Genomic DNA, 20,869 nt, shown 5'->3' on the forward strand with positions numbered 1-20,869 from the left:
GCAGAGGGAGGGAGGAGGAAACAGTCTCCACACTGAGCAGAGAGCCCTGTGTGGGGCTTGATCGCAGGACCCTGGGATCATGACCCAAGCTGAAGGGAGAGGCCTTAACCCACTGAGCCACCCAGGTTCCCTTCTTCTAATAAATTTTGAGGTGTTTATATATTACCATTGACTTTAGGTACAATGTTGCACATCTCTAGAACTTCTTTTGCTTGACTGAAATTTCATGCCCTTTGTTTAGGAACTCTCCATTTCTCCCTCCTGCCACCATTCTACTCTGACTCTGAACATAACTGGAATTATGCATTATTTGTCATTCTGTGATTGGCTTATTTCACTTAGCATAATATCCTTAAGGTTACGAAATGGGAGAAAACATTTGCAAACCATATGTTGTTTCAAATGACAGAATTTCCTTCTTTTTTCAGGCTGAATAGATATGTCGTATACTAGATGCATAGTAGAATATACTATGCAAGTATATATACACAATATATATGTATATATACACAATGATAGTATACATACACTTTTGTATATATATGATTTGCATTTCTATGATGAATAATGATACTGAGCACCTTTTCATATACTTGTTAGCTATTTATGTATCTCCTTTGTGAAAATGTCTGTTTAAGTCCTTAACCCATTTTTTAAAAATCAGGTTATTAGTTGTTTGTTTGTTTACCATTGGGTTATTGGAGTTCCTTTTTTTAAAAAATTTTTATTTCTTTTCAGCATAACAGTATTTATTGTTTTTGCACCACACCCAGTGCTCCATGCAATCCGTGCCCTCTATAATACCCACCACCTGGTACCCCGACCTCTCACCCCCCGCCCCTTCAAGACCCTCAGGTTGTTTTTCAGGGGCCATAGTCTCTCATGGTTCACCTCCCCTTCCAATTTCCCCCAAATCCCTTCTCCTTTCCATCTCCCCTTGTCCTCCATGTTATTTGTTACGCTCCACAAATAGGTGAAACCATATGATAATTGACTCTGTCTGCTTGACTTATTTCACTCAGCATAATCTCTTCCAGTCCCATCCATGTTGCAACAAAAGTTGGGTGTTCGTCCTTTCTGATGGAGGCATAGTACTCCATAGTGTATATGGACCACATCTTCCTTATCCATTCGTCCGTTGAAGGGCATCTTGGTTCTTATTGGAGTTTCTTTTACATTTTTGAGATTTATCCAATTATTGGACATGTGGTTTGCAAATGTTTTCTCCCATTCCACAGGTGGTTTTTTCGCTGATGAGGAACTGAAGTGCCCTGATGTGCCACAGGTCTTAAATTGTTGCTGAGATCAGGTGGAATTGTGTCTTTAAATCCCATACCCTTTCTATTATCTGTGATGCCACTCTTGTACCAAGGATATTAGCACCGCCCCTAGACAGCTACTGTGGACTTTCCTGGGATATTTCCACTGAGGCTTTCCCCTCAATTAGTAGCACTCATCCTAAATTTTGGAGTTTGATGAGGAAAACGAAAGTGTCACCTGGTCAAAGAAGGTTAAATGAGATAGCAACAGCAATATTAATATATTTGGGTTCTCTAAAGAACCTAACAGGATATGTGTATATTTATATAGAGATTTAAGAAATTGGTTCACATGATTATGGTGACTTGCTAAGTCCAAATGTTGCAAGGTAGGCTAAGCAGGGAGGAAACACAGGAAGAACTGCAATTCACAACCAAAGACAGTCTGATGACAAGATTCCTGCTTTCTCTGGGAGGTCAGCCTTTATTCTATTAAGGCCTTCAACTGATTGGTTAAGCCCCACCTATGTTATAGAGGGTAATATACTTTACTCAAAATCCATTGATCTAAATGTTAATCTCAGCCAAAAAATACTTGAAAATACTACCAGATTCTTGATATAGAAGTCCTAATTCTCCCTAAATTGCTTAGTCATTTGATGACTGATAAACTCACATGTTTATGTATGTTAATTTAAAATTTAAGTCTGGGTTTTTTATTAAGATGTATGAAAGTTGAAAGTCAGAAGAAGCACAGGTACTTCCACTCCTGAGAAGTGGAAGGCCTCAGACCCTACAAAGGACATTCACTTTTCTTCTGATCCTGGTCCATTAATATTAACAAGCCCTCAGAGATTGGGAGAGAACCCAGATCAATTTGGTTAATTATGAGCTCTGTGCATTGAGCTTTCAAGCCCACACAACTGTAAATAATCGGCTTGTGCCCTGCAAACTTTCAGTGGCCAGTGTGAGCACAGTTGGCTCTGTATGTGCATCTTCTCTTCCCTGAGTCACTTATACACCAAGGGTTCCACACCTGACTCTGTCTTCCTACCCAACCTGAGAACAGAGCCCAAGTCTTCACAACTCACAGGCATAAGAAGAGTGATGGACCGTCATTTCTTTGTCATGCCCCATCGTAGAGGACCCATAGTCCAGTGAGTGATGTTGGAGATATTGGATACAGAAAAAACTGGGGGAGCATTGTCTCTTCATCATCAGGATAAGCAGGAGAGTTGGTGTAGCTGTATGGAAGGGCATACAGCATATCGGTTGCAGGTTGAGCATATGCAGGTTGAGCTCAGAGACCTGTGAAGTTTGTATTGGTTCTAGTGGGAATCTGAGAATTGTCATTCAGAGTTCAGCTTTCCTCCCACACTGGTTCTACCTCCTGTAGGAATCTCCCTCACCAGAGCAGAAAATAAGTCCCTCTAAACTGTCCCGTAAGCACTCCAAAATGACCATGGAAGTGATGATGAAGGGGAGCAGGGGAATGATACCAGATGACCAGATATATGACATCATGAACCTTTACTAAGGATTTCAATCCTAAGCTCTGAAATAAGTGCTTTATGTAGACTGTTTCTTTTCATCTGCCTAGTCACCCCTAAAATACACGGGTACACATTATTGTTCTTTTACAGAGGAGAAGAGGATTATAGCCTTTTAATATAACTTGTCCTAGGTCATGGGATAGAATGGGATGAAGCCAGGTTTGAATCAAAGAGTCTGGCTCCAGGCACAAGGCACCTGGCTGGGGTTCTCCCTTTCTGATGCAAACAACCATTTCACTTAACAGAGTAAAGAAGTTAAATGCATGTGCCTCAGATTCATGATATAATTTTAAGTCCTATTTTCTTGTTATGGAATAAGCGGGAGCAAGTTCTTATTATCTCTGAGCCTCAAAACTGTCATCTAACTTGATTCCTAGTTGATACCACTCCATTAAGTAAGGACTAAATAGATATGAATACTACCAATGTGGTTAAAAACATGACAGATGCATACAGTAAGGGAAAAAATTTTAGATATTATTATTGATAATATTGATTAATATTGTTAATACCAACCTTTATGTCCTTCAACCAATATATCCTGTGATCTGATTGGTTTACAATGGCTTCCTGACAAAAAATTTAATTTTTACCCCTATACAAGGTAAGTACTGAGTGCTTGGAAGGAAATGACTGAATCACATTATTTCTATTTCCCCAGATCTTGTATCATCTTTGGTACAGAGTAGGCAACAACAACAACAAAACCCCCCAATATATTAAATATAGAATGCTCCATGCAATATATATGCAATATAGAGAAAGTAGGACTTTCTCTGAGTCATAGGAACAAAGGATAGTCAATATGGCTTGCATACACTGGTCTTTTCCTGCCTGTGCCTTCTTTCATTTTACCGATAAGAGATAAGATAAAATAGCACTTGGGGGAACCTGGGTGGCTCAGTCATGAAGCAGCTGTCTTTGGCTCAGGTCATGATCCCAGGGCCTTGGGATTGAGGCTGGCTTCTGGCTTCTTGCTCAGTGGGAAGCTGGCTTTCCCCTCTCCCACTGCTCCCACCCCCTGCTTGTGTTCCCTCTCTTGCTGTCTGTCTCTGTAAAATAAATAAATAAAGTCGTAAAAAAAAGATAAAATAACGCTTGTTTGTATCTGTGTCATAAACATTCAATAGGATCTTTTTATATTTATTTATTTATTTATTTGACAGAGATCACAAGTAGGCAGAGCAACAGGCAGAGAGAGAGAGAGGGAGAAGCAGACTCCCTGCTGAGAAGAGAGCCCGATGTGGGGCTCAATCCCAAGACCCTGGGATCATGACCTGAGCCGAAGGCAGAGGCTTTTAACACACTGAGCCACCCAGGTGCCCCTAAGTGTGTCTTTTTATAAAGTTATTCTGCAGAGAAATGCTTTTTTTTGTTTGTTTTTTGATAAGGAAATATTGAGTGTAAGAGTAGAGAAAAGGTAAATTGTCATGATTAGGAGCATTTCTTTCCCCATAAATGCAGAAAACAAGGTCTGTAAGTTAAAGTCACCTTTTCTGGGAGGGGGTTAAACAGTGGCGGTCTCTGGAGAATCGGAGTTGCTGGAGAACCTGTTGCTGGACGTTGAGGGATGGTTTTATTTTCAGCACCACATCTGAGAAACAGCTCCCTGCCCTGGCACTGGTAGTGTCTGTAGTGTGAAGATTCCTCCATTGAGGCTCACAGCACAGCCACGTAGGTAAATCCCCTGAGACCTTTGTTCACACTGAGGTTTCCCTGACCCCAGCAAGAATGACTGACTTTGAACCTCTGGGGAGACATTTGAGAGACTTTTTTTTTTAACTGATCTATCATCTTTTTATTGGTGTCAGTGCATACATATGCATATTTTAGTGGATGGAGATAAAGTAGATTTCATTCACATTTGGCATATATATAAAACTGTGTATTTTAAACATTTTTAAAAGATTTTATTTAAGTTGACAGAGATCACAAGTAGAGAGAGAGAGATGGGGAAGCAGGCTCCCCGCGGAGCTGAAAGCCCGATGTGGGGCTTGATCCCTGGACCCTGAGATCAGGACCTGAGCCAAAGGCAGAGGCTTAACCGTTCTCTGAGCCACCCAGGTGCCCCTCTTTCTTTTTTTTTTAAAGCAGTCTCCACGCCCAGCATGTTACCCAACACAGCCTTGAACCATGACCCTGAAATCAAGATCTGAGCCTGGGATCAAAAATTGGATGCTTAACCAATTGAGCCACCAGGCACCTCTCTATTATTTTCTATTTAATAGCATCTGCAATGTTCGGCTGTTCAAAAATCATCACAGTGCTTTTTCGTAAGTATGAAAAAGAAAAGGCAGAATGAGAAGGGGAAGATAAAGTTAACTGTGTAGATTTAAACACTTTTTAGGATTTCTAGTGACCTGAGACAAGAGAGCCTCCAGATTCTCTGCCATGTAACACAATGAAAGGCTATTAAGACTTCTTAGATTTGCATTTCATCAGTAATCCCATAGTTACAATAATGATTCAAATTCTGGTTACATAAGTGTGGGGGGGGGCTCAGTCGTTTAAGCATCTGCCTTGGGCTCAGGTCCTGATCCTGGAGTCCTGGGATGGGCGAGTCTGCTTTTCCCCTTCTCCTCTGCCCCTTCCCCTGCTTGTGTGTGAGCATTTGCATGTGCATTCTCTCCCTCAAATAAATAAATAAAATCTTAAAGAAAAAGCAAAAAAAAATTCTGGTTACAAAACAATGACAAAATATTTATTAAGTTCCACTTCCCTTAGATGCCACGCATCTCTGGAGATGACTTATCTTTCGATTTCCAGAGACGCGAGGCGAGCACACACAGGTCGAGGGATTTACACATTTTCCTGTGAATTAGGGTACTGGACCAGGGATTTTTCAGGAGCACTTATGGCAGTAAAATGGTGGATTATAGGATTTCCTAGCAACAGTAATGCACTTTACAGCTGAGTTTGAAAATCCGAGATATGGAAATATTATCCCCTACATAAGATGTGAATTTTTATATGGAGCTATCACAGAATGACTGTAACTAAATACTTGAGAAATATTTCTGATTGTATACTTTAATAATAGTATGTAGTTGATAGCAACTAATTTTTCTGGGAAAACAAATGTAGGCAATAAGTAGTGAAATTGAACTTGCATTGATTTTTATAACACAATATCCTCCATGTAGCTGTCATATAGAAATTCTTACTTGCATGATATGCAGGAAAGGATTTTCTGCATATCATGCAAGGATTTTCATCCTTGATTTGCATCCTTGATTTCAAATCAAAAGGATTTTCATAGGGTTGTTGAAATAAGGAATCAATAAACAAAATGAAGTTAATTCCTCAGTTAGTACTTTGTATCACTTGAGGTGTTATTATCTAGAGTTAAACACAATGTTGTAGTAAACAAGGACACTTTATATGCAGTGTGCCTAGTAACACACTGTTTAGGTAAATTTTCAAGAAAACCCTTTGTAAATACATAAATAATAACATCATGGAAACACCCAAAGAAAATATACCCACCTAATTAATGACAGTGATTGCTTTGAGGGACAGATGTGCAGGGCAATGAGATCATGCAGGAATTTAAAGAAAGCTAAAATTTTATCAGTAATATTTCAAATCTTTGTAAAATACGAGTTTGGAAGCAAATATTAGTAAATGCTTATATTTTAATATAGCTTTTGGGCATTCATTATAGTAATAATAGGTAATATTCAATGACCATATTCTAAGTGCCTGGCAATATCTTAAGGCATTGTTTTTGACCCTGGCTGTACATTAGTACGACCAAGAATTGTGCAGGTAGAGATTATTATTTAATTGGCTCTAGGCAGTGAATAGGATATAATATTTATAATATTATAAAATGTACTGACATTATAAAATTATAATAATGTCAGTACATTTTATAATATTAATGGGTAAGTATAATAATCAACTAGGATTGAGAACCACAGGTCTGAGCACTTTATGCTTTATTTAATTTATAATATTATAAAATGTCAGTACATTTTATAATATTAATGGGTAAGTATAATAATCAACTAGGATTGAGAACCACAGGTCTGAGCACTTTATGCTTTATTTAATTTCTTCAAACAACCCAATAAGGTAAGTTCAGTTGTTATTACTATTTTACCAATGTGGAAACTCCCTAGGTGTTTGTTATGTTAGTCTTTGTACTTTTCTCTTTGGATTTTTCTTTAAAGTAAACCATAGTGTGACCTGTCAAGAGAAATGAATATCAGAGTTGCCTTCAGGGAATTTATTTAAAAATAATTGTATTTAGGGCTGGCTGGCTGGTTTAGTCAGTGGAGCGTGTGACTCTTGATCTCAGGGTCGTAGGTTTGGTTGGCTGTGCAGATTGCTTCAAAATAAAATCTTTAAAAAATTATTGTATTTAAGGAGAATTGATTTTATTGTTTATGTATTTACTTATTTATTTATTTTCAGCAACATGGATGGACCTAGAGGGCATAATGCTAAGTGAAATAAGTCAGAGAAAGACAAATACCATATGATTTCACTCATAAATGGAATTTGAGAAACAAAAGAAATGAACAAATAAAAAAAAAGACAAACAAACAAACAAATCCCAGACTCTTGAGTGGAATTAATTTTAAAAAGAGTGAATTAAGGAGAATTCTCCTAGTTTCAGTAAAGATTGAAGTTATGGAAGCATAAGAAGGCTAGATTTCAGACCTGGTTTTGGGGGGGGGTCTTGTATGGTCCTAAATTCCTTAATTATAAATGAGAGAGTTGGATTTCATGAGGACAGGGCACTTCCAAATGCTTGGGTTTAGAAATACATATAAGCACTTTTACCACCCACATATTTGAGTGAGCATGTATTTCCATGGAGAGATGTCAAAAACCAGAGACTGATGAAAACCCCAGAAGATAATGAACACATTAAAAAAAAACTTTCTGGGATGTTTCTGATTATAAACATTTGACTTTAATTTAGAGTGTCAATAATGTAGTTCTAGCAATTATACAGCTTATAAATATTCTAAAGGGAATTTCTTGCACTTATTTGAATAAAATAAGGCTGTTTCTAAGTGTCCTTTAATCAGAATGATTTTTTTTCCTTGAAGGGAGAAGAATGTTTCCTATTCGGTATGATTCTTTAAGAGTATTTTATGATAATGATGGATTTGTCAGTTATCTCCAAATGTTCATGCTCCTCTAACATTCTTCAGTTGAGTGTTTATTTATTTATTTATTTATATTTTTTTCCAATTTATTTATTTTCAGAAAAACAGTATTCATTATTTTTTCACCACACCCAGTGCTCCATGCAAGCTGTGCCCTCTATAATACCCACCACCTGGTACCCCAACCTCCCACCCCCCCGCCACTTCAAACCCCTCAGACTGTTTTTCAGAGTCCAGTTGAGTGTTTTTAAAGCATGTATAGAGAGATGTGGATAGCACAGAAATCAATGAGGAAACAGTTCTAAGAAAATTAGATCTAAGACACAGAAAGATTGCTGAAGACACTGGAATGTATGGCCCCGTGTGTGAATATTTTACTTGTGAATTGCTTGAATACACAATGGGAACACAGTACTGGATGCCCATTCACTTGATTCACTTTTCCAACCCTCTTTTCTTTTTCAGAAGGTGTACAAGCTACATAGAACCACAAAATCTAACACGTGTCTCAGAATTCTTCCTCACGGGACTCTCAGATGATCCAGAACTGCATCCCCTTCTCTTTGGGCTGTTTCTGTCCATGTACCTGGTCACCTTGCTTGGGAACCTGCTCATCATCCTGGCCGTCTGCTCTGACCCCCACCTCCACACCCCCATGTATTTCTTCCTGTCCAACCTGTCCTTGGCTGACATTGGTTTCACTTCTACCACAATCCCCAAGATGATCATGGACATCCAAACTCAGAGCACAGCCATCTCCTATATGGGTTGCTTGACTCAGATGTCTTTTTTTATGCTTTTTGGATGTTTGGATAGTCTCCTCCTGGCTGTGATGGCATATGACCGGTTCGTGGCCATCTGTCACCCTCTGCGCTACTTGGTCATCATGAACCCCCGCCTCTGTGGCCTGCTGGTTTTGACATCTTTTTTCATCAGCCTGTTGGTCTCCCAGATGCACAATTCAGTTGTGTTGCAACTCACCTATTTCAAGGATGTGGAAATTTCTCATTTCTTCTGTGACCCTTCTCAGCTCCTGAACCTGGCCTGTTCTGACACTTTCACCAACAACATAGTCATGTATTTTGTTGGTGCCATCTCTGGCTTTCTCCCTATCTCAGGCATCCTTTTCTCTTACTATAAAATTGTCTCCTCCATTCTGAGAGTCCCATCCACAGGTGGGCAGCACAAAGCCTTCTCTACCTGTGGCTCCCACCTGTCAGTTGTTTGCTTGTTTTATGGAACAGGCCTTGGGGTGTACCTCAGTTCAGCTGTCTCACGTTCTCCCAGGAAAGGTGCAGTGGCCTCAGTGGTGTATACTGTAGTCACCCCCATGCTGAACCCTTTCATCTACAGCCTGAGGAACAGGGACATCAAAAGGGCCATGTGGAGGCTCTTCAGCAAAACCATCTGATTGCAGCACCCGTGCCATCCATTTGGAGTGTAGGTTGGAAAGTGCAGCAAAACTAAGCACCTAGACCTGGAAATCCTACCTCTCTCACCACATCATTTTTGTAGTTGTCATGGCTTTCATCTATCTCCTCACTTAACGTCTGAAAATTGCTTTCTTCCCTATGTCTTAAATGGGACTGAGGGAGTATTCTGGGGTCCCTTGTATATTATAATCACTGCATGACTAAATCTTATTGTATCTATGGAGACTGTGCTTTATCATTGGCTACCCAAGCATCCCAGAAAGATGAGCAATTTTCCTTTTATATATTTCAAATTCACATATTTCCCACAGTTCTTGTGAATTTTCCATACAAATCACTTATTTATCCAATTGGTTTGTGCAGGTTATGTGGGTGGACGTATGTCACTGGTTCTCAAACTTGGTATTTATCTATTTTATTTTCAAGTACAATTAAGTATTAATTAAGTGTTTTATTAGGTTCGGGGGTACAATATGATGCAACAGTTCTATACATTTCTCAGTGCTCATCAAGATAGGTGTACCCTTTTAAAAGATTTTATTTATTTATTTATTTGAGAGAGAGAGAGAGAGAGAGAGAAACACATAGAGAGGGGAGGGGCAGAGGCAGAGGGAGAATCAGACTACCCACTCAGTGGGGAGCCCAACTTGAGGTGATCCCAGGAACCAAAGATCATGACCTGAGCCAAAGGCAGACACTTAACTGACTGAGCCTCCCAGGCACCCTAAGAGAAGTGTACTCTTCATCCCCTTTAACTATTTCACCTATCCCTCATCTCTCCTCTGGCAATCACCAGTTTGTTCTCTGTTTTTAAAAGTCTGTTTTTTTGTTTGTCTCTTTTTTTCTTTGTTCATTTGTTTTGTTTCTTAAATTCAACATAGGCATGAAATCACACGATATTTGTTTTTTTCTGACTGACACATTTCACTTAACGTCATAGCCCATAGGTCCATCCATGTTGTCAGGAAAGATGCATAGATAGGACTTAGAAAGTTACGATGTACAACTATCCACATCTCTGTTTATCTACTAGAAAAAACAGATAAACCAAAACCATAGTTTGTTTGTTTTCAAGGGCTGAGAACCCCACAGAAATCTAAGAAAATATACTCTGGAGTGAGTTGATTCCTTTCTAGTTAGCAGAAATCACAACCACTGGGGACATCTGTTAAATTTGGGAATGGAATGGCTACGAATTGGCTTACCAGTGGTGGAGGGGCTCTCCTGGTATAACAGAAACCAGGGAGTTTACTTGAGCCTGTGTCACCAGAAGCAGTAAAGTGGGATCTGCTGAAATACCCAATGGAGAGAAAGTTCTACCCATTTTCCAATTTGTCTAGGAATTTTTGCTGTGTGACAAATTCGGGACTATGTTGGAAAGCAGACAGATATGACATGAGTCTTGAAGTGCTTGGAGCACAAAGTTCTCGTAGAGGATGAGACTTGTGTGGTGGGCAGTACCTGAGAGGCTCCCAGTGTCCCCCAACTCCTGGTTTTCTTGCTCTTGTGTATGTCCCTCTTATTGAAAGTGAAATAGACACAGTGACTTGTTTCCAACAATGAGAACGTGGAAGAAATGCTGAGAAATCACTTCCAGGAATAGAGTGGGGGGGAGGGTGTGAGGGAAGGCAGCTTTCTTCCTGCTGTCACCTCTCTTACTCTCTTTGTTGCTCAGGTTGATGGAACTCAATTGCCATGTTCTAAGCTGCCCCATCAAGGGTCCACGTATCAAGGAACTGAGGAAATTCTCTGGCTAATAACCTGCAAACATGTGAATTCTACCATCAGCCCCAGGAGTGAGATTGTAAGTGATCTGCTAGTTGAGCCTTGGGATGATTACAGCCCTGGCCAACACCTTGATTGTATTGTTATGAGAGGCTCTCTGAAGTATTTAAGTAGAGTATCAGTTACCAAAAATATATGAAAATCAGTAGTTTTCTAATACCAGAGTAATCCAATTAGAGAAAAACAGAACTGAAGCCCGATTCAAATTAGCCAAAAAATAAACAAAACAGATGAACATAAGAGAAGGGAAGGAAATATAAAATAAGATAAAAACAGAGAGTAGGGCAAGCCACAAGAGACTCTTAACTATAGGGAACAAACTGAGGGTTGCTGGAAGGGTGGTGGGGGACGGGGTAATTGGTGATGGGTATTAAGAAGGACACTTGTAATGGACACTGGGTGTTAGGTGCAGTTGATGAATCACTAAACTCTATCTCTGAAACGAATACTACACTATAAATTAACTAACTTGAATGTAAATAAAATCTTAAAAATAACCTGTGAATCTCCAACATATAAAATGCCAACCCAAGCAAGGACTAAAGAAATGAAAATAGAAAGTTATCCTTAGAGCAAATATTAACTGAGAAAATGGAAATGGTATCACGTTCTTTATACAGAAGACCGAATTCTTTCCAACTTTATGATTCATACAATCATTTTACAGATATCAAAATCACACACCAAAGGATCAATTAAAAAAAAGTCTTAAATGTACAAGCATTATTTCATTGGAGCAATAATGTGTTCTTTAATACTCTATTTTTAAATAATTTGTTCTTTAATACTCTATTTCTTTATTTAATATTTTCTATTTCTTTAATATTCTCTATAAATGGCAACCCAATATAGTGACAACTCTCTCTAGAGTAATAAGCTTTTGGATAAGAAGTGTCCTTACAGATCATCTTCCTCCCTCTCATGTGCAGTTCATAATATAAAATTGGAACACGAAATACACTCACTTATATTAGCTGAAAAACAATATTTCAGACTGTTTATTATCTAGGCTTTATAAAACACATCCAAGGCAAACTAAAGGTAGACCATCTTGACATAAATGTGTGAAATAACTAAATAAATTCCTTAGTTTTGATATAACATATATACTTGTAGACTTTAAACAGTGGAGTTTAAACATGGGAGTAAAGAGGGGCAAAAAGAAAAGGAGAAAGTTGACATTTGACATATCAGGTATGTAAAATATTTGATACTTTTTAAATGATAATTTTAACAAACTTTTTAAAGGAAAGGTTTGAGAATGAGACTTTCATTAAAAAATATACTCAAAATGGATAAAAGACCTCAACGTGAGACAGGAATCTATCAGAATCTTAGAGGAGAACATAGGCAGTAATCTCTTCGATATCAGCCACAGCAACTTCTTTCAAGATACGTCTCCAAAGGCAAAGGAAACAAAAGCGAAAATAAACTTCTGGGACTTCATCAAAATCAAAAGCTTCTGCACAGCAAAGGAATCAGTCAACCAAACAAATAGGCAACCCACGAAATGGGAGAAGATATTTGCAAATGACAGTACAGACAAAAGGTTGATATCCAGGATCTATAATGAACTCCTCAAACTCAACCCACACGAAACAGACAAACACATCAAAAAATGGGCAGAAGATATGAACAGACACTTCTCCAATCAAGAAATACAAATGGCTATCAGACACATGAAAAAATGCTCATCATCATTAGTCCTCAGGGAGATTCAAATTAAAACCACATTGCGATATCACCTTACACCAGTTAGAATGGCCAAAATTAACAAAACAGGAAACAACATGTGTTGGAGAGGATGTGGAGAAAGGGGAACCCTCTTACACTGTTGGTGGGAATGCAAGTTGGTGCAGCCTCTTTGGAGAACAGTGTGGAGATTCCTCAAGAAATTAAAAATAGAGCTTCCCTACGACCCTGCAATTGCACTCCTGGGTATTTACCCCAAAGATACAGATGTCGTGAAAAGAAGGGCCATCTGTACCCCAATGTTTATAGCAGCAATGGCCACAGTCGCCAAACTATGGAAAGAACCAAGATGCCCTTCAACGGATGAATGGATAAGGAAGATGTGGTCCATATACACTATGGAGTATTATGCCTCCATCAGAAAGGACGAATATCCAACTTTTGTAGCAACATGGACGGGACTGGAAGAGATTATGCTGAGTGAAATCAGTCAAGCAGAGAGAGTCAATTATCATATGGTTTCACTCATTTGTGGAGCATAACAAATAGCATGGAGGACAAGGGGCGTTAGAGAGTAGTAGGGAATTTGGGTAAATTGGAAGGGGAGGTGAACCATGAGAGACTATGGACTCTGAAAAACAGTCTGAGGGGTTTGAAGTGGTGGGGGGGTGGGAGGTTGGGGTACCAGGTGGTGGGTATTATAGAGGGCACAGCTTGCATGGAGCACTGGGTGTGGTGAAAAAATAATGAATACTGTTTTTCTGAAAATAAATAAATTAGGGAAAAAAATATAGACAATAAAGCTTGAAGTCCGGAATTGTGATGCCACCAACTTTGGCTTTCTTTTTCAATATCCCTTTGGCTATTCGAGGTCTTTTCTGGTTCCATATAAATTTTAAAATTATTTGTTCCATTTCTTTGAAAAAGATGGATGGTACTTTGATAGGAATTGCATTAAATGTGTAGATTGCTTTAGGTAGCATAGACTTTGGGGGGAGGGGGTTTGGGAGAAGGGGGTAGGGTTATGGACATTGGGGAGGGTATGTGCTTTTGGGTAAATTGGAAGGGGAGGTGAACCATGAGAGACTATGGACTCTGAAAAACAGTCTGAGGGGTTTGAAGTGGAGGGGGGGTGGGAGGTTGGGGTACCAGGTGGTGGGTATTATAGAGGGCACAGCTTGCATGGAGCACTGGGTGTGGTGAAAAAATAATGAATACTGTTTTTCTGAAAATAAATAAATTGGAAAAAAATATAGACAATTAAGCCTTGCTTCCCAATGATGTCATAAATTTATGGTTCTGTAACAATTCTTGCTATTTTTAAAAATTCATTTTTAATTTATTTTCAGCATAACAGTATTCATTATTTTTGCACCACACCCAGTGCTCCATGCAAGCCATGCCCTCTATAATACTCACCACCTTGTACCCCGACCTCCCACCCCCCGCCCCTTCAAACCCCTCAGATTGTTTTTCAGAGTCCATAGTCTCTCATGGTTCACCTCCCCTTCCAATTTCCCCCAACTCCCTTCTCCTCTCTATCTCCCCATGTCCTCCATGCTATTTGTTATGCTCCACAAATAAGTGAAACCGTATGATAATTGACTCTCTCTGCTTGACTTATTTCGCTTAGCATAATCTCTAGCTAACTATTTTTAAAAACTGTATGATTGTATATAGCATTAGTGCCTATATAAATCAATTAATAAATTTCTACTAAACACCTAAAAAAGGGCACCTGGGTGGCTCAGTGGGTTAAGCCTCTGCCTTCAGCTCAGGTCATGATCTCAGGGTCCTTGGATTGGGCTCTCTGCTCAGCGGAGAGCCTGTTTCCCCCTCTCTCTCTGCCTGCCTCTCTGCCTACTTGTAATTTCTCCCTCTGAGTGTCAAATAAAGTAAATAAAATCTTTTTTTTTTTTTTTAAAGATTTTATTTATTTATTTGAGAGAGAGAAACAGTGAGAGAGAGCATGAGCAAGGGGAAGGTCAGAGAGCGAAGCAGACTCCCCATGGAGCTGGGAGCCCGATGTGGGACTCGATCCCGGGACTCCAGGATCACGCCCTGAGCCGAAGGCAGTCGTCCAACCAACTGAGCCACCCAGGCGTCCCGTAAATAAAATCTTTTAAAAAATACCTAAAAAAAAAAAGAAAAAGAGAAAAGAAAAAAGAAAAAAAAGTCTGAATTTTATGTTACAATTCTACAACTTGGAAGGAAGAAGCAAGGAATACGGCTGAATTTCTTCCTGAGGAGAGGAAGAACTCAGACCCTTCCCAAAACATTCACTTGTTTCCCTTTCCTCTTCTAATAACATTAGGAGGTCCTGGGGCATCTGGGTGGCTCAGTTGATTGGGTTTCTGATTCCTGGCTTTGGCTCAGGTTGTGATCTCAGGATCATGGGATGGAGCCCCATGTCAGGCTCCATGCTCAGTGTGGAGTTTGCTTGAGATTCTCTCTCCCTCCCTAACCCCTCCCACTGCTCTCTTTCTTTCTCTCTCTCAATAAACAGATAAAATCCTTAAAATCACGTGCTCACGCGCTCACACACACACACACACACACACACACACACACACATACCATAACCATTATCAAGTCCTCAGCAGTTGGGACAACATGGAGCCACTAGCTAATTATGTGCTTTGTGCATTGAGTCTCCCAAATCATACAATTGTAAATAATTGGCAGTTGCCTCCAGGTTTTAGTTTGAAGATTCTAATACAGTAGCTCCATACCTGTGTCTCCTCCCTTTGTGGGCATCTGCATCAGAAGGTCTCAGCCTTCCTGCCAGTCCTGAGGAGGGATTCTGAGCCTTTATCACACACCAGACAGGTGATAAGTACTCCTTGGTCATGTTCCAACAGAGATGCATCCCAGCCCGGTAGGTTCTGAGGGGGACAGTGATTGGAAGAGGGACTGTCAGGAGCATTTTTTTCTCTTCAACAACACAAACATGATGATACCAGGTAGACAGATGGGAGGGCATCGGTTTCAAATTTCCAGATGAGAGCCCTGTGAAATTTGTTTTCTTGGTTCTGGTGGGGTTCTGAGAACTCTCATGAAGAGTTATGCTTCCACTCTCACTGCTTCTGGTCTGGTTGGCATCTCCCCCATCACAACCACACATGGATCTCTTTAACCTTTCCCTAAGCTACTCCAAAATGATCCTGAAGTAAGATTATGATAACTGGAAGGAGGAGGATGACATTGACCATTATCTACAACACAATGTACTTTTATTGAGGGTTTCCTAAATGTCAGGCTCTGAGGTATGTGTTTTACTTAGCTTGTTTGAGTTCATCTGCATAATCTATCCCAAATTGTAAGTGCACACATTATTATTATTTTACATAAAATGAAAAGAGTGTAGCATTTTATGTAACTTGTGCCAGGTCATGACTTAGAAAGGGTTGAATGTTTGAATCTGGGCATCAGACTAGTCTTCTCCCCTGCCAACCCAAAATGGTTATGTCACTCCCTCTAGGGGTTTCTGGCAGACCACTGTTGGAGAGCAGTAGATAGTACTTCCTGCATCAACTATAGGAAGAATGGCTGAAATTATAGGCAGTGATCATACAGAGTTGGCACATGATTATTTAGGGAGATATCTCTCTCTCTCATCCCTGTTCCTGGATTTTTGATTCAACTGTTCACCTCCTTCTCCATCCTTTCTTTAAAATATTTTATTTATTTATTTGAGATAGCTAGTAAGAGAAAGAGGAGGATCAGGGGAGCAGAGGGAGAGGGAGAAGCAGGATCCTCACTGAATAGGGAGCCCAAAGTGAGGCTCTGTCCCAGGACTCAGGATCATCCTCAGCTGGAGGCAGATGCTTAACTGACAGAGCCACCCAGGCTCCCCCCTCCTCCATTCCTATAATCAGCCTTCTCATTCACAAAAGGAGACACAAAAGGTCCATTTCTACTCAGGAAACCAAATAGGGTTAAAAATGTATCTCAAATGTACCTGTAGTTAAAACCTCTGTACCTCTGCTTAAAACTTTCAGAAATTCTAGAAGCAAGGAAGTTCATGGGACTCAGAGTATGACAATTTAATTTTGAAACTTGTCTGCTCCACTTATTATTAGTGTGCTATGTGGCAATTCCCTGGTATCTCTGAGAATTAGGGCTATCATCTAAGTTGATTCCTAGTTGATACAGCTCAAATGAATAAGGATTTCTGAAAAAAGATTTTATTTATTTGACAGACGTAGATCACAAGTGGCAGAGATGTAGGCAGGAGAGAGGGGGAAGCAGGCTCCCTGAGCTGAGCAGAGAGCCTGATGCGGCGCTCAATGCCAGGACTCTGGGCGCCATCCCAGGACCCTGGGATCATGACCTGAGCTGAAGACAGAGGCTTTAACCCATGGAGCCACCCAGGCACCCCTCAACTTAATAAGGATTAAAATGGATGCCTTCCATGCAATAAATATGTGATGAATGCATAAAGTAGAGCATATTAAAATTTTTTAAGATTTTATTTATTTGAGACAGAGAGAGAGAGAGAGAAAGAGAGAGAGCAAGCTCAAGCACAGGGAGGGGCAGAGGGAGATGGAGAAGCAAACTTCCTGCTGAGCAGAGAGATCCAGGCGGGGCTGGATCTTGAGATCATGACCTGAGCCAAAGGCAGATACTTAATCAACTGAGCCACTTAGGTGTCCCCAAAGGCAAACTAAATTTTAGATATTTTATTACTAAGAATGATAAAACTAATTCTCAAGTCATTAGACTTAAATATCTGGTGACCCAAAATTATGATTTCCCTACAGCTTTAGCAGGACTTTTCACCTTTGTTTATACAAGTACATCTTTGCCATATGGAGGGAAACAACTGAGTCTCATTTATTTCTCAATCCCCAGAGCCTATACTTTGGCACAGAGGAGGCATCAAAATTTTAAAAATCTCAGTTCTTGGTGCTCTGATACCCTTCAGGAGAGTTTCTCTAGGGTAAATGTGTATGGAGAGAGGTGAATAATGAAGAAACCAATGAGGAAATGAGTTCTAAGAAATACATGTCACAGTGAGAAATACCCCTGAAGGCACTAGGGTGTATGACCACAAGTGTGAATAATTTATTTGTGAATTGCTTGAATAAACAATAGGGACACAGTGCTGGATGCCCATTTGTTTCATTTTTCCAACCCTCTTTTCTTTTTCAGAAGGTGTCCAAGCTACATAGAACCACAAAATCTAACACATGTCTCAGAATTCTTCCTCACGGGACTCTCAGATGATCCAGAACTGTAGCCCCTTCTCTTTTGGCTGTTTCTGTCCATGTACCTGCTCACAGTGCTTGGGAACCTGCTCATCATCCTGGCTGTCAGTTCTGACCCCCACCTCCACACCCCCATGTACTTCTTCCTGTCCAACCTGTCCTTGGCTGACATTGGTTTCACTTCTACCACAATCCCCAAGATGATCGTGGACATCCAAACTCAGAGCACAGCCATCTCCTATATGGGTTGCCTGACTCAGATGTCTTTTTTGATCCTTTTTGGATGTATGGACGGTATGCTTCTGACTGCGATGGCATATGACCGGTTTGTGGCCATCTGTCACCCTCTACACTACTCAGTCATAATGAACCCCCACTTCTGTGGCTTTTTAGTTTTGTTGTCTTTTTTTGTTAGCCTTTTGGACTCCCAGTTGCATAATTTGATTGTGTTACAACTTACCTGCTTCAAGGACATGAAAATTTCTAATTTTTTCTGTGACCCTTCTCAGCTCCTGAACCTTGCGTGTTCTGACACTTTCACCAATAACATAATCATGTATTTTGTTGGTGCCATCTCTGGTTTTCTCCCTATTTCAGGGATCTTTTTCTCTTACTATAAAATTGTTTCCTCCATTCTGAGAGTCCCATCCATAGGTGGGAAGTACAAAGCCTTCTCTACCTGTGGCTCTCACCTGTCAGTTGTTTGCTTATTTTATGGAACTGCTATTGGAGTGTACCTTGGATCAGCATTGTTGCCTTCCCCCAGGAAGGATATGGTGGCCTCTGTTGTGTACACCGTAGTCACTCCCATGCTGAACCCCTTCATTTACAGCCTGAGGAACAGGGATATCAAGAGTGCCCTATGGAGGTTCCTCAGAAGAACAGGCTAATCTCAGTATGTGCACAATTCTTTTTGAAGTGTGGGTTGAAAATAATCAGCAAAACCAAACATGTAGACCAGCAAATACTGCTTTCTTGGTCACATTATTTTTTCAGTCTTGTAATTCCCATTCCTCTTCATGTTTCATATATGAATATTACTTTTTAAAATTTGTTTTTAATTGAGTTGCAGGAGTATTCTGGGATGCCTTGTACATCATAACAAATGCATGAGAGGTTCTTCTCAATGACCCTGGTATCCAGGTGAAATGTAGAACACTCTCTCTCTCTTTTAAAAGATTTATTTGTTCATTTGAGAGGGGGAGGAGGGGCATAGGTAGAGGGAGAGAGAGAGAACATCAAGCGGACTCCCCACTGAGCTTGGAGCCTGTCACAGGGCTCTATCCCATGATCCTGAGACCATGACCTGAGCCAAAACCAAGAACTGGATGCTCAACCAACTGAGCCACCTAGGTGCCCCTACAAGTCTCTTCAGATACTTAAATTTTATGTTCTTTTCTATGGTTCCTGTGTACTTTCCATACCAATCTTGCATCTCTCAAAGCTGTTTATGTGGGTAAAGTCTAAGGATGTTGTTTACTGGTCCTCAACCATGAATTTTGTTAGACTTTCCTGAGGAGTCTTATAGAAAATGATGACTGAGTCTTATTATCAGAGATTCTGACTTAGCTGGACAGGTGTGTGTCTAGGTATGAGGATTTTTAAAAAACACCCAAGATGGTTTAGATGTGAGTTCCTAAAGAGATAAAGCTCAAAAGGGTCAGTTGTGAAAAAAATTATTGTAGTTCCAGGCAATGTTTTTTTTTTCAAATGTTTTCTTCAAATAATTGACCTCCAATACTGTAAACTTTTTTTGTGTGCTGATTGGTTAAGTCTCTCTGCTTCAAACTCATCTTTCTATACTTATCTTGTAATACTAAGGGTGAGTCTCTTGAAATCACTGCTTTATTTTCCCTTTGTCTTTCTTGTCATATATATATATATATATATATATATATATATATACACATATACATTTTTTCCTTTCTTCAAAGTTTTACTTAAATTCCAGTTAGTTAACATACAGTGTAATATTAGTTTCATTTGTAGAATTTAGTGATTCATCACTTACATACAACACCCCATGTTCATCATAAGTACCCTTCTTAATACCCCCACCCATTTAACCTATCCCCCTGCTCACCTCCCCTCCAGTAACCCTCAGTTCATTTTCTGTAGTTAAGAGATGTTACATATTTTTAATAATGGCCAGAAAATGTCTTTCTACTCTAAAATTAAGTAAAGTTCACTACTCCCTTTAAACCCCTAGGCCCTTGGTATTTACTGGCTTCTTGTTTTTCACTACATTGTTTCACTTTTTGCTTTGTCCTACAGAAGCTATTTAACCAACTACCTACACTCAATTCTCTTTATTGAAATAATTAGCTTGAATTCTTTTTTCTACTTATTTATTTGAGAGAGAAAGAGAGAAAGAACGTGAGTGGGGGGAAGGGGCAGAGGGAGAGGGAGAGAATCTTAAGCAGACTCCGTGTTGAGAATGGAGCCCACAGGTCATGATCCCAGGGTCCTGGAATCGAACCCCGCATCAGGCTCCCTGCTCAGTGGGAAGCCTGCTTCCTCCTCTCTCTCTGACTGCCTCTCTACCTACTTGTGATTTCTTTCTGTCAAATACATAAATAAAATCTTTTAAAAAAATGAGAATGGGGGATGCCTGGGTGGCTCAGTTGGTTGGACGACTGCCTTCGGCTCAGGTCATGATCCCGGAGTCCCGGGATCGAGTCCTGCAATAGGCTCCCAGCTCCATGGGGAGTCTGCTTTGCTCTCTGACCTTCTCCTCACTCATGCTCTCTCTCACTGTCTCTCTCTCAAATAAATAAATAAAATCTTAAAAAAAAAATGAGAATGGAACCCAAA

At 39.9% G+C, this 20,869-nt stretch overlaps 2 protein-coding genes across 2 annotated transcripts; both read left to right on the plus strand.

Annotated features, from left to right (window-relative positions):
• Positions 1-8,353: 8,353 nt before the first annotated feature.
• Positions 8,354-9,346, plus strand: LOC122909761 (putative gustatory receptor clone PTE01). The gene has a single exon (XM_044254286.1). It carries the CDS (start codon positions 8,354-8,356, stop codon positions 9,344-9,346), a length of 993 nt encoding a protein of 330 aa, XP_044110221.1.
• An 8,753-nt stretch (positions 9,347-18,099) lies between these two features.
• On the plus strand, positions 18,100-18,974 carry LOC122909767 (putative gustatory receptor clone PTE01). The gene has a single exon (XM_044254292.1). It carries the CDS (start codon positions 18,115-18,117, stop codon positions 18,943-18,945), a length of 831 nt encoding a protein of 276 aa, XP_044110227.1. The 5' UTR covers positions 18,100-18,114; the 3' UTR covers positions 18,946-18,974.
• The last annotated feature ends 1,895 nt before the right edge of the window (positions 18,975-20,869 follow it).

The sequence above is a fragment of the Neovison vison genome, chromosome 6, assembly GCF_020171115.1.
Source record: "Neovison vison isolate M4711 chromosome 6, ASM_NN_V1, whole genome shotgun sequence".
NCBI lineage: Eukaryota > Metazoa > Chordata > Mammalia > Carnivora > Mustelidae > Neogale > Neogale vison.

Bases quoted from the DNA above. Each gene is read 5' to 3' on its own strand.
- LOC122909761 (XM_044254286.1), top strand. From the start codon at position 8,354: ATGCCCATTCACTTGATTCACTTTTCCAACCCTCTTTTCTTTTTCAGA.
- LOC122909767 (XM_044254292.1), top strand. From the start codon at position 18,115: ATGTACCTGCTCACAGTGCTTGGGAACCTGCTCATCATCCTGGCTGTC.